Source organism: Ixodes scapularis, unplaced genomic scaffold (genome assembly GCF_016920785.2).
Source record: "Ixodes scapularis isolate PalLabHiFi unplaced genomic scaffold, ASM1692078v2 PGA_scaffold13__105_contigs__length_92229423, whole genome shotgun sequence".
Lineage (NCBI taxonomy): Eukaryota > Metazoa > Arthropoda > Arachnida > Ixodida > Ixodidae > Ixodes > Ixodes scapularis.
The window spans coordinates 78,788,345-78,803,070 of record NW_024609839.1 but is presented as its reverse complement, the minus strand read 5'-3'; the positions used below and the strand labels follow the sequence as shown (position 1 = coordinate 78,803,070).

The following is a 14,726-nucleotide window of genomic DNA, read 5'->3' as shown; positions in this document are numbered from 1 at the left end:
ATTGACCTTTGTTTCATTAAGCCTCTTCGACAGAGCAGACCCCTTTTCCCTTACCATTGCTTTCTGCTGTCGCCATTGTTCGATCGAGGGCTCCGACCCCGCACCAATCTCTGTGCGTATTTTGTCACTTCTGACCGTTATTTTTTGAGCAGAGGTAGTACCAGTAAAAAAGCAGGAAGAACAATGAATACAGCGGCACGATGCCAGTGTGTTCGGACGGGTCGAGGAACGCAGGGCTGCCCTCCATTTGTAGTTCGCAGACAACCCACCAGACGGCGCTCGTTACTCGAGAAAACTAGAGTAACTGCATGTGCTCCGCTTGGGAAGCAGAGTCTATATAGTTACTCTAGAGAAAACGAGTTTAGAAGCTTTGACTAGGGGGCGCAAGCCGCCGCCCGATTTAAAGACGGTAGATCGGAAGGCGCAAGCGACTTCCGATCGCACAGTCTTCGCAAGCATGTTGAGCTTGCTTATGTCACCAGTACTTGAAAGCATAAATGTTACACGGACAACACATTTTGGAGATTTAACGAGGGCCTTCGGCTGTACAATATTACATCTTGTAGGAGGCAAGTTGGTTTACAAGAATGCTCGAAAAATTTTAACCAATTTTGACCTCTTTCGCTTTTTTTTTTTCTTCTTGGCGTTCACCTGGAGAGTTGGTGGTGAAACGTTTCATCCACATTTCAAGCAGCGGTGTTAACGTGGCCTTCGTTCATTTTTTTTTTATAAACCGGAAGTTCTCTGGGACGTCAGGGACTAGAGCACCACCTGGTGGCGTTTGTCATAAAAAGAGCCTATAGTGCAGTGGGCAATCGTTGCAGGTGATGCCAGAGCTTTGCTGTCCAGCCATCTTCACATCGTGGATTGGAGCCTCATTTTTTTTTTTACTTTTATCGTTTGCCTATCACTTGAAGTTTTCTTTGCGCATTTCCATTGTATGTAAATTAAAGGCTTATCAAGCAATCAGAACCTGGTGCTCTCCTGAGCAAATCGGGGTTGAGCTTTCTTTCTACCTTCCACTTCGTTCCTCAGTTACATAAATTATCTCCCGAAACAAATCAAAATACAAAAAAGAGAAAAAAAACGAAAAAAAACAGGGAAAGTAATTCTTATTGCAAGCAAGTCAAAATGAGAAAAAAAAAAAAAGAAATAAAGCTTTTTCACTAACAAGAAGAAATGAAGATGTTTTTTGTTCTGGTGTAACGGGTTTACATCAATAAAAAAAATTATTAATTGAAATATACTTTTTTGAAGTATACAGTAATTCTTTCTTAAGCATAGTAATGCTTAAGAAAGAATAATGCAATAGACAGCCCTACTATCCTCACCTCTGTTCACTTTCGCATTCCACTTAGAAAAAAAAACTCTAGAGATCGAAGAGTATTTTACCCAGACCTCCATTCGAAACGCATCACCGGTTTCGCGTGTCCAACATGTTTTAAACACGCAATTTACTGACGTCGATATTTTTAGTACAAACCTGTCTTTTGGAGAATGAGAATTTTGATGCATGTGTTTTTAATTGGCATATAGACATGCTTGTGTGCTTGCATATTTTTTCACTACTATCTATTTTGTGTGTATTTCAAGTGTGTGTGCTTAACCCAGTAGGCTTTCGAGCTGTTGGTTAGCACAAGGGAAAAATAAACGTTGATTGATTGATAGTTCCGAATGATCTTCCGATTGAATCAATTGGTACGTTATGTTTAAAATAGATATATTAATTTAAAAAGAACCTCTTTTCTAGCTACGCTGATTTAAATAAGATTAATCGGATTCAAATCAAGTAAGTCCTATTTCAATAAAAAAAATATTTCTTTTATTTTTTTTAAGCGTGTTTGTTGTTGTTTTCCTCACCCGGATTTCTGCCAACTTTAGACCTGGAAAGGTTATCAAGAGCACTTTTACTGCCAACACGAAATCTCGTAAAGCCTGTTGCACTTCAGTACGGGGACTTTGTCGGTGGCTCTGCAATCGGAGAGCAGAACAAAAGGATAATATCGCGATATAGCTTCTAATTTAGCGCCGACAAAGCGCTCCACCGCACGCGTGAACTGATTTCTTGCCGTGCCGACGGCAGAGCCGGGTTAGTGGACTGTTTTGGTCGGCTGTTTCTGATTGGACCGATCGTGGAACCCAAGCACGCGGCGTTAGCTGTCTCCCGTTATCGTCCGATAGGCAACATAGCCGAGACATCAAACTTCCATATCGGTGTCGAGTGGACTGCGTTGTTTTTCCTCCAAGCGCGTGTGTATATATAAACTATGCGTGAATAGGGAGTCCAACTTGCCTGACATGGAGATCTTCACAGCACTCAAGACAGCCGTCGTGCTCATCTGCGCGGTCCACGTTCAGAACGGTGGGTGTTCCAGAAGCTTTTTCTGGCAGTATGTAGTTCTGTGCAGCGCTGTAAGAGGAGTCGCAAGCGCAAGCGCTTGGCTTTCGAAAGAGATTTTTTCCTCGATTGAATTTAGAGTTCAGTTTCCCCGTTCTGTAGACCAATCCCATAACCGATTCTTGCGCACTCCAAGCTTCGTCTCCTCGTCTGCAGAACAGGTTCTGGGCATGCGCGGTAGCTCTCTTCTGTGGAATAGCAGACGCCTCGCACGTCTCGGTGACTATACGGGCTAGTTGGTTAGACATTGTGATGGTTTGCGTGGGGGGATCCGTACATGGTCCGCAATTCCGATGAAGTGATCGAATTCTTGAAAACAACACAGGCCATTACAGCTCTTTCGGTGGACGTGAAAGACCTGTACTACAACACTCAACAGGAAAGAGCAATACAGGTAGTGGAAGAGGGCATCGACGCTTACGGCTCTGTAAGTTTTCAAAACCAGTGTGGAATCAACCTCAGAGATTTCCTAAGCCTCTTACGGACCTATTTAAGTTCCTTAAATGTCATCTTCGACGACAACGTATCCACTCAAAGAAAAAGGCATCTGCATAGGGTCGTGCATAGCAACAGCTTTATGTAACCTGTTTATAGCAAAAGGAAACGGAGTTACAGTGGTTTTTCCAGAAGAATAGAGTTAGCAGGTGCTTCAGATATGTTGACGATTTTTCGGTTTGTTTCCAATTACACCAAATGACAGACACAGCACGCTCAAAGATCAAACAGAAGTTTTGGGAGGCGCACAAAGGACTCGAATTCACCTTTGAATTACCTGAGAGAGGTAGCCTAACAACTACATGACTTTTGAGAACACACACACGTGCTGGATGTAAAAAAAACAAGAAGCGAGAAAGGAATACTGCTGTATTGCTCTGGACACACCAAGTTACTCAAGGGGAGTGTTGCATTAGGATGCATCTGGCAAGCTATACAAAATTCGTGTCAACACAAAGTCTTAGAAGGCCTCGGGAGACAGAGAAGCAGACTAAGTGCAAGCGGTTACCCAGAACCCTTACTGGTCGCTGACGCAGAAAAATGCATTTCCAATCTGTCATAAAAAGCAAAAAACAAAGAGAAGATTGATGGCCACTGGTGGTACTGCCATACATACACAATTTCTCACATCGAATGAAGAAGATCGCCAAAAGGTTCGAAGACAGGGTGGCATTATCTGCCCCTTTTAAGCTCAAAGGATTGTGCAAAGAAGTGAACAAACTGGAGGACGAAACGAATGGCCACACGTTGGGTCAGGTGAAACACAAACGCAAACTTCGTTGAATGTGTGGAAGGAATGATATACAAAATAGCCCTGAAGTGCGAAATATCCTACATCGGGCAGACCGGAAGATGTGTAAACGAAAGACACAGATAACACAAACATGCATGCGGACAACTGCAAGCACCAGGCAACCTAGCCGCGCGTTGTGCAAAATGCAGCTGCGAAGCTCTGCTTGAAGCCACTTCTACCTTGTTACAGAGTTGTTAGTCTGCGCCATTCATGTATGTTGCTTTTCTTCTATCCTGTTTTAGTTTACATTTTATCAAGTGCGTTTTTCTTGCATCTACGCAGCGCACCAAACCATCACAATTCGTCTGCTTCTTTTGCAAAGGTTGTGGTGTCGTCAGAACGCCGAGCTCCCATTGGCTCTGTTTGAAAGATAGTGAATAAACCTCAAAGCAAGCTGCCTTGGGGTCTACCCACTATCCTTCAAGCAGAGCCAATCAGAGCTCGGCCCTCTGACGTCACCACAGCCCCCAGCAAAAGCAGACGAACTTGCGCTCCGCATAAGCATGATTCACCAGTGTGATAACTAAGCACTGAAATACTTACATAGGTGACGTCTCTGTACCTAACTTGTGATGTAGAGGCTAAAGCACAAAGCAGGTGTAGTGGTTGATTCAAGACAAAAATAATATGGAATTCTGGATGCGCGGAAGTACAAGTTACGGCGTCCGTGGGTAGTAAACTCCAATCTGTTTTCTTCCTACGCCCTTGCACAGAATTGCCAAAGGGGAAGGCGCGTAATGTTTGAACGGAATGGAATCCCTGCTTTGTTGGAATTCCAAAACACTTAACCTACACACACAAAAATGTCTATGGCGCTGACCGGAGTGCCTTCATTCGAACGGTCTATTGTTTTCAAGGGACGGCTCTGAACGGACGATTTTGTGGATTTTGTGGTATCTGCATAACTGCTTGTGGGGAAAATCACTTGTGTTAAAAAAAATTGTCTGAAAAACACTGTTGCCTCTAAAACACGACAAAGCACATAAGAGCGCGAGCATTCAGTTCTCAAGGAGTTCAACTTTGCTATCTTCCAAGCAACCAGGTAACCATAAAATAGATATAGTCGAAAGTGTTAGAGCTTTGGGTGTAATATTTAATCAATACATGCTATGGGATGATATGGTACATTATACATGTCAAAAACTCTCAAAGGTCGTAGGTGTTACGTACAAACATCGTCATATACCCCCAATGTCAGCAATGCTTCTTATATATCATTCTTTATTTTATGTGCATTATAATTACTGCTTCTTGGTTTGGGGGATTACAACGTCCACAAATCTTAAGCAGATACAAATTCTGCAATAAAAGAGTTGTCCGTATTATGTGCCATGCTGCATACGATGCCCATACAATACCATTGTTTAAAAAAAAACTTAATATTGTACATATTCCAAATTTCTATAATTATAAACTTTGTATTACTTATAAAAAGTCTTTTCATAACAAAGAAAACGTATTTCTGTCTATTTCACAGATTATAATTAGAGACACGATTTATGCTACGCGCAGCGCCAATACGTGGCTGGTGCCGCACTCCAGAACAAATTATGGAATTCAGATGTTGCGAAATACTCTTCCTCGTCTTTTAAATCGTTTGGGGGAATTAAACATAGAACTTTTGACTTTGGTAAACAAATATTTGCTTTCATTTTTTGTTGAGCTTTCAGTGTTAGTGTAGGTGCATGACGTGTGGCGATTTTTCATTTTCATTTTTGTTTTGCTTTTGTTTTATATCAAACGAGTAATAACATAAAACATTTCTTTTTGTGTTAACTGTTTTGTGTGCTGTCTCAGCTGCTGCTGAGGGGAGATGGAGACCTGTCAAGCAACTGTTATGTTGCTTTTTTCTCTGTCTTCCTTCTCCAAATGGAGAAAAATAAAGCATTTTGATTTGATTTGAATATAACGGTCTTTCAAGTTTATAAACCCTAATACCCGTAGCCTTCTTATGTGCTTCAAACTATTATAAAACGAAGCATCGTTCAGCTCTTTACTGCGTCGGGCCTGGCGGTCAATATTTGCGACAATGAAATCGCAGTGAAATAAATAAATTTAGCAAAAGCAAAGAAGTAAATTTTGATTCCGATCTTATAATTGAAGTGCGTATCATGTATGTAATTGACATGGTAACCCAGGAGCGGTGGGGAACGGAATGGACTACACAAAGCTCCAAAGCTCCATGGTAACCCAGGAGCGGGGGAAAAAAAGGACAGATAACACGAAGCTCAACAGCTTTCTGATGTCCGTCTCGTTTTTCCCACGCTCCTGGATTACCATGCTAGTATTGAACAAGCTTGCCTGCACACTTGCTTTAGTATAAATAATATAATTGATGCTTTATTTTGAATAGCCCCTCCTTTCTCTGGATGGCGTCGATAACCTAACATTATGTCTAATAAGATTAAAATGTAATGTGATATGTAATGTAATGCAACAACAAACACTCGTTCATTCTCTGTATCTCTTCCACTAAAGTTTCTCACCTGAAAAACAAAAACAAACAAACAAAATAACTTCATATTTGTATATACAGGGTGCTTGATTTCAAATCGAAGAGATTTATGTAAGAAAGTTGCGAAAGGTTGAAAAATGCGGTCATCCAGGTGAGTTATAAGGTCAGGAGGACAAAATACAAGGGGCTAATCGTCTTAAGCCAAATAATTAACAGAAATTTGATCATCACCTTCTGAAGTAGCGAACATAAACACATTGCTCAAGATTTGAAACGTACCGAACGTCACAGTTCTTTTACACGACACTCAGCAAGTTTTTAATTAAAACCATATCTCTTTATTCGCACTACTTAAGGAGTTAATTGTCAAAACCTTTACTTAATAGTTCCACTTATCGTGGTTATTATCCCCCTATTTTATGTCCCCCTAGCAGTATAACTCACCTGGGGCTCTAATCTAGAAACGGCGAAAAAGTCGGCGAGGAATTCGGCGGCCATGATTGGCCGGCGCTGTGCTTGACCTTACGCTGGCCAATCACGGCGGTCGAATTCCCCGCCCACTTTTTTGCCAAGTGTCCAAATCAAAGCCCATGCACAGACTGCATTATTCTGCCTTCCGTAGCTTATTTTAAAAATACACCTTTCCAAATTAAAATCCGACACAATATATAGGGTATTGGATGAAACGCAGGTCAACACATTCTGCGAAAAATTTGCCGCGCGAGCAGCGTCGCGAAGTTTTTGCAGCACTGCCAGTTGCCCACGCGGGAAGCGTTTGTATGCACCCATGTCTGAAAAGTGTTCCAGTCGTCGTCGTACAAAGGGGATAGGGCGAGACATCATGAGATATGATATCGTTTAACCATGTTTCACCTCTCGAGATCTGTAGTTTCCACCTATTGTTCTTTCACTGCTGGCGTCCGCACTCTCTATACTTGTAAGCCGCGGCGGTTTTCTTTGAAGGGCGAACATGAGCTACACTTGGAAAGGTCCACATAGATTTATGCAATTGTATAAGATAGCGTGCTTCTTTGTCATCTTATTTGGACAATGACAGAAATTTTTGTGACATTTACTTTTACCATAGGCAGTCAAACAACCACGTAGTGTCTAGAGCTGAATGATGTCCTGTCTGTCATCAAAATTCGAAAATATAAGGACGAATGCAGTGATTCCGTTGGAGTTCGAAAAACGTTGTGTTCAGAATTCGATTAATACGTATAATCCAAAATTTATTTCAAGCAATAAAAGTATAGAGTGTAGCAAATCCTGTTACCTGTCCTAGACAGAAGCGGTAAAAATAAATCAGTGCTTTTCTATAAAATAATGTCCGTTTTGCTCAATCTAGAACAAATGTTTATTCGAATGTTTAAGCGTGTTTATTTCCTCGAATAAAGCGTGCGAAAACCGTGAGAAACCATCGGAGTTAAAAACATAACTGCTGAGAATCTGCAAGGAGGCAAAAAAAAAGAGAGAGAGAGAGAGAGAGAGAGAACAAAAGTTACACAAAATAAGAGTTGCAGATGAACTCGTGAAGGCAATGCGACGTCACGCTCATGTCTGTGAAATGGAAAATATTCACGACATTAGGGAGTTTTACGGAACCGGTTTTTGCATATCCGGTACGGTATGCGGTGGACCTTCCGGTACGAACTGCGCATATACTATCGCAGAAGGCTCGCACATACTAACCTTGATTTTTTTTTTAATCGGAATGAATTTACGACCTATTTATAACGTATTTTGTTAATGCAATTAACGCGAAGGTGCGGGCGAGCTGGACAAAATAATCTAACCGGGCGGATTGTTTTCAGCGCGCACTAGTCACCCAGCTGTGCTTGGAGGTTTGTGTTTGTCCTTTGTCCCCCTTGTTCCCTTTTTGCGCGGATTATTACAGTTATTCTGTGCTTTAACGAGCTGGCGTAAGCGGCGCTGAAGGCGCATGCTGGTGCTGCTGCGGCTTCCTACCTTCGCCGATGCAGTTTTTTTTTGTTTTTTTTTCTTCTTCATGTTGTTTCGCCGCGCCGTGTGTTTCAGCGCGGTGTTACAAAACAGCTGTACACTAAGTGAAAAGAAATGACTCCCATTGCTGAAAATAAAGGTTCTTTATTATAAAATTTCAAAGAGGATTCACTCGTCTTCTTCGCCCCCCTTTTTTCTCAAAGGGAAGCACACATTTTGAAATACAAATGCCTGCAGGACGAATGTCTTCTTACCTTGTATTCGGGAGCTTTCCTTTCTCCCTCTCCATTTTTTCCCCCTAAACTTAAAAGAGCGCCCCCCCCCCCCCCCCCTCCCTTTTCCTCTTGTCCAATCTTTAGATAAACTCTCGCGTAAAAACACTCGCAAAAAACAAAGCATTTTTTTATGTTGATCAGGTCAAGTGGATTGGCGCGGTATATACAATTATTGTCCAAATGTTACGACTCCATCTCTAATGTACTGGAAAGGTTTCCGAGATTATTTGCGATGTCGACTGGTAGGCTTTTGTACAACCGAACTACGGTCGCCCTAAGTGACGACCAACAACTGACATAGAGTAAGCTAAGGCCATCGGGAACCGCGATGTTTCCCGTGTCTAGGTTACGCGGCTGGAGATGAGTGCGACGTCCTGCCCACCATTCGCTGCTCCCGGCACTACTTCCAGGCCATGAACACCAACATGCACCGGCTGGCTACGATGCGGACCGGAGACATCGACGAGGAAATGGACACTCTGCTCAGGTATTCTTCGTCCTCAAAGTCCTCCGTACCTTCTTTTCAGACCACGCAACGAAGCAGTGACTGTCCCGGCCTGGTTTCGCACGACAGTTTTCCTTCAACAAGGGGATTAAACGTCATGTAGTTTTAGGTCAAGTGCGCAGCGTCACAGATGTTCGCTAATCACCCGAGCCCGCGGGAAACCGAGGAAGAATCTGCGACCGGCCTACAAAATATCCGTCATTCCGTCGGAGTGCATGCCCTGTCGATTTTGGGGAAGGATTGAGGCCAGCCAGAATGGTATCCCTATGGTATCTTCTAGTATTTTCTCTTTCGCAAACCTTCTCTCTCTTGCTGTCTTTCTTTCTCTTTTTGTCTCCCCTTCCTTCTGGTCCATGAAGGCTCCCAACGTCGCAAACCCGTTCACTAAAAGGCTTCCGCCGACTCAACTACATGCGACTCTGCCGTGCGAATGCTCGCTCGGATTTTCCCTGTCGCCTCCTGCTTCCGGCAACGTTTCTTCCTATCACCTTTATGGCGTACTGGGTTTTCTCCGGTGATAAAAATCTGCATGACAGGTCGCTGAAATCTGATGTGCTATAAAACTACAATGGAAATCAGCGTTGATGGAAACTGTCAGTGTTGTTTGTGAATCGTGAGTGGCCGGTAATGGTGGGTAATATTTGCTATAAAAAGTTATCTGTTATCTCGGTATAAAAGAAATAAACGATAAATAGTATTAAACAACAAAATAACAAGTTGAGACATTGTAAAGTGGCTATGTAGAAGGCGCCATTATTTCTTTGATGTTCTTACTAAGGGACCGATTTGTCTGTGACGACATGTACACATAGTTTTCGATTATTTTTCTTCTTATTACCTTAAGCTAAATGACCCATGGTACTTACTGGATTAGGTATACTCGTTTGAGTGGGACCGAGAGCTTACGACTCCTTGAGTTTCACTGCGACGCGTTGGGCGGAGTTGGAACGAGGCATGTGCCCGTGTCCAAATAGCATTTGAACGTTTCCGGTCCAGCTATAAACAATATATTTTCGTTGTTGTTGTTGTTGTTTTGTTGTTTTTTTTTTGTCTTTTTTTTTTCAGTATCTGCGAAATTAAATCCACGCATCGCGTGTGAAGAATGGTCCCTTGTTACAATGTCACAATTATATCAACCCCAGGGGGAATTAATGATGGAAAACAGTTAACTTTGCCCAAATTTGGCAATCCTAGGGGCCTAACTTAGGCCTTAAAAGGTTTTGTTCCAAGGCCTTGGTTAGTGCCAAAGTACTCTTCTTAATCTTTGCTGTGACGTTTTCTTTTTTTTTTTTTTTGGGGGGGGGGGGGGGAGGGGGTTTGGTTACATAGTTGCCGAAGTGCCAGACATCAACGAAAGGTGCCACTTTCAATGTGTATTCCATCTCTAAGTGGTAATTATCTAATGTTCTTGTTCTGAATGAATCGAAAACAAAAGTTATTTCTCTTGATGGAAAACATGACATTATGCAGTTCCGCTACACTTTAGATCATACATAGGTAAATTACTTCCAAAATGAAATGAAATTACAATTGCAATTACTTTGCTCCAAAGTAGTTTAATTTCAGTTACAATTGCTACTACGTGAAAAGTCATTAATTAGAATTACAAATTACTTTTAAAATGTAATAAAATTCCTTTACAATTACTTATTTCTGAGAGCGACCCGACTTGGGTCAAATAAATCTAAACGAGTTGCACAGGATGCAACGCATTTGCTTATTCTTGCCCCAATGTTTGATGAGGCTTAACGCTGCATAAATGTCACGTATATAGTACTTTCCTTTTATGAATTTCGCTAAATTCATGAAAGAGCTGGACAGTTTGGGGCAGTGAAATACTACGTTCTTATATTTCTAATAAATAATAATAAATTAGTTCATTCGCTGGAATTCGCCAGAGCGCTAAAGAAAAAAATTGGGTTGACAGACTTTTAATTGCCAGGCAAATAAAAATGTGACAATTCCTGATATATGAATATTTCACAAGTGTTAATATAAAACTAAAGTCCACAAGCGATAATACGACTACAATCACATACAAACATCATGTTATCGTAAATTATTTACTTTGAGTTGAAATTATAATGGCTCAGAAATATATAAGTACCGAATCGGGGCTCCCTAATCATTGGTGACAATATTCACAGGTGCGAGGCCAGTCTCCAAAATGCTTATGCAAATACCATCCGAAGTAAAACCACCAAGAAATAAACTTGAAAATAATACAAAGATACAAATATGAGATAGTACTGAAAGATGGACGTAAAAAACTGGCAAAAAATCGAAAAATAACTTCGTAGACATAGAATTGCCAACCTCGGCTGAAAGCTGACGCTCAATTTATTTTCTTTCAATATTTTGGCATGTTTACGCTATTGAAATTTTCTGCTCGCACCGCAGACGGCGCTACGCGGCGCCACTGAGGTAGGCTCCAAAGAGGATTGTCTCTCAGCCCCCAGTGTAGGCAAAAAAAAAAAAAAAAAAAGTAATAATGCGACGCTAAGAGGTTCCGGCGACGCCGCAAAAACTTGCAAAAGTAGTTGTGCCTGGTATTTTGCAATTACTGATGCTAGATCGTAATTAAACTACAATTCATCTTAGCTGAAAGTAATTAATTACAATTACAAATTACCAAAAAGTAAATAGATTATCGTAATTAAATTTCTGTAATTCAATTACTACCCAAGTATGCTTTAGGTACTACAGTTATTAGTCGTGTGTTTCTGATTCGGGACCGGGGTGTTTATAGATACTAAGATTTCGTTTTATCTGGTTACGCATATTATCAATTCGTCTCTACCCGTTTTAGGTGTCATAACGCGTATGTCTAACAACTTTAGGAACCCGCTTTTTTTTTCTCTCATATTATCTCGTCCCCTTATGTGAAGCCGCTTTGAATGTGCCTCAGCCATTGGGAACTCAAGAGTTACGAAGAGGGAAACGGAACTCGGTCTACGTATTCCTCGTTCTTTGTCCTCCGTACTTTTAGCGCTGTTTTTCCTCTTCGTAACTCTTCCAAAGCATGTCACGCGCATTGAAATTATGATGCCCCGAAATGACGTTCCCACCCACACGACTCTTTCCTCGCAGGTCCTTCCCCGCGAGGCCCGAATGCTTCCGCTGGGCAGAAGAGTGCACCAACGCCACGGTGAAAGAGTTCCTCGCCCGTGTCGAGTCGAGCTACGAGCTCGCCTACAATGCGGTCAGCGACAGAAGCGTCTTCAAGGGTAAGGAAACTCTCGTGGGAAAGACTAGCCTATGATTACTGTCGGACTATGGCTCGGGAGTCTGTTCCCAATATAAACTCCGATGACCACGGCTATTTACAAAATTGCACAACTATGATTATTTGGCGTCATCGTATCTAAAGATTTACCACTAGAATATACGCATCTCTTAAATTCTACCAGACTTCATAAAGTAGTGTTTTAGTGATTGGAGCAAGAACAGAAAAATAAAGAAAGAGGGGAAGTTCGGAGTCTGTTAATTGCTATGAGTTCTCTAAGGTGTTAATTTAGGCGAGTTGTCTGCGCGGCAATGAAGTACAGCAGTCGCTTTGTTTGCTCCTTTTACAACGCTTTCGCTGAAAGACGCTGATAAGGGATGGCATTGTCTAAATGACACCAGGACAAGGCTGCCGATATAAAAAGCTGTCGAATTCAAGAGAGTGATACTGATATCATAGTCTCTTTCACCCTAAGTGTGAGCATAGCAGAAGGTACAGGAGCGAGCTCTAGGCTCTTAGTGTCTTCTATACTGTCGAGACCGGTTATAACGAAGGCAACGGGAATCGGTAATTCCTTCGCTATATCCGCTATTTCGTTATAACTAACTTCGGTTATAACGCTCGAAGTGCAAACGGGAATGGGAAATCGTGATCGCTTCACTATAGCCACTATTTCGTTATAACCGACTTCGGTTATAACCGGTCTCGACAATATACATCTTTATGTCGCGTGACCTATGCTACACAGGACTACATAGTCCTTTCGACCAATTAAAACGTTCGCCTCTTAAATGTTCCATGCATTAGAGGACTGGCCACTGCCAAGTTTTGGTCTAATTGAATTCTGAGCTCCGTCATTTGCAGGAATCCTGGTATTGTTCGCGGTGATTTGTTGCCTCAAGTTTTACGGAAAAGTGAACTCGCAGTCTTTTTTTTTTTTTTTGGGTGCACTGTATTTTTAGGTGTCGCGCTGATGTTGAGCACAACCATGAACATATCTCGTTTTCCCGTGCATTTGCAGATCTCGTGACGGCGTACAAATGCTACGACGTGGAGCGCTTCACCCCTTGCATGTCGAAGGCTATCCGAGATTTCTTCACACTGCCCCTCAAGGACTCGATGGCCGGCATCAAAAAATACGCCGGGTAACGCGCCCACTTGCTTTTCCCACGAACTACTTCATAATCGGAAAGGACAGAAATTTGACTTTCGAGAACAACCACGTTTTCCAAAACGAAAGCACGTTGTTGTTTCAAATGGAAATTGAATGCGTGGAAGAAAACAATACTAATAACATCGCCCCCCCCCCCCCCCCCCCCCCCCCAAATTACCAAAGCATCAAGGAGAATGCCGGGAATGGGTTCCACGCGCCGCACGTGCGAGCGTCTACAGCAGTAACTGTTCTAAAGCAAAAGCCTAAAACAAATGGCATCTTGCACGCACTCTCGTCAACGCTTTATTTTGGTTATTTACTTCGAATCTTTTATACGGGGAAGGCGTACGCGTGCGGCGGTGCGAGCGTAATTTTTAGTCACTGTGGATGAAAAATCTACGAAACCCTAGCCATAAACGGCTTCGCTCTACAATAAGGAGTATTCACTGGCCGCCATATTTATGGGTGCTGCTTAGAGCGCATGCTCAGAGCGAGCCCACATTAATAGGTTGCTAAGACCGGCAATCTTGAGGGTGCGGAATGCACGTTACAAAAGAACTGTGGAAGCTCGCCATCAGCACGCGCTGAGCAGTCGCGGATGTTTCGGTGGCTCCCTCTTATGGTTTTCCTCCGTGACGTCACGACTGGGATTTGCCTCGCCGTGACGTCACCAGTTGTTATTCTGGTTACTTACCTTCAGGTGCGACGACGAGTTCAATGGGGTGTTTAAAAAGCACAGCGCAAGCTAAGAGCCATCGCAATCCGAAACTAACGCCGTCAAAGTTGACAATGTGACAGTGCTCATATGCCCATGGTTTGGCCAATCGTGGAAAGCTGACCACAGCGACGCTTTTGGCCGCGCACGTCGCTAATGGCCGCCAGTGAATACTTCCTATACTTGCTCTTGTCCCTCCAGGTACTTGACCAAGACCACTCAGGCCTGCCTGGTCGCCACCGAGACGTGTCCCGAGGGTGCCGACGCCGGCAAGGAGCGGGCGCTCAAACTGCTCCTGGCATTCGCGCAAATCTGGAGCTGAGCGTGAAGGGCACCGCGGGACAACGCCTCTCGTAAACACGGACGGCTTAAAACAAAAACAAAATAAAAAAGAACGGATCGTGGTTTGTTAATGTTTATTCACGCCTTCTGATTGGTTCTTCGGCGTTGTGATCGGTAGATGCTGCAATCTCACTGGGCGCGCGTCACGCGCAGCGCGTGGTGCTAAATTGCGAAAGGAGGCCAATGAAGGGACTCGTGTTCGCATTGATTGGACACGAGTTTGGAGCGAATGGTCGCGCGCGGCACTTGTGTCGAATTTGTGCCACGCGCTGGCCTTCTGTAGCTGACGTCCGCAACCCAGCACAACGGCCTTGCTTTCTAGAGAAGTGTTACTACGCGAAAGTGTGGACGTCTCTTGTTCAGTGAACAGAGAACAACGAAATAAATTGCTGAATGTCAGAAAGGGC

General features: G+C 42.9%; 1 protein-coding gene across 1 annotated transcript; it reads left to right on the top strand.

Moving 5' to 3' along the window:
* The first annotated feature begins 2,280 nt into the window (after positions 1-2,280).
* Positions 2,281-14,396, top strand: LOC8034215. The gene is made up of 5 exons (XM_040210223.1): positions 2,281-2,362; positions 8,724-8,865; positions 11,974-12,110; positions 13,131-13,254; positions 14,179-14,396. Exons 1-5 carry the CDS (start codon positions 2,299-2,301, stop codon positions 14,297-14,299), a joined length of 588 nt encoding a protein of 195 aa, XP_040066157.1. The 5' UTR covers positions 2,281-2,298; the 3' UTR covers positions 14,300-14,396.
* The last annotated feature ends 330 nt before the right edge of the window (positions 14,397-14,726 follow it).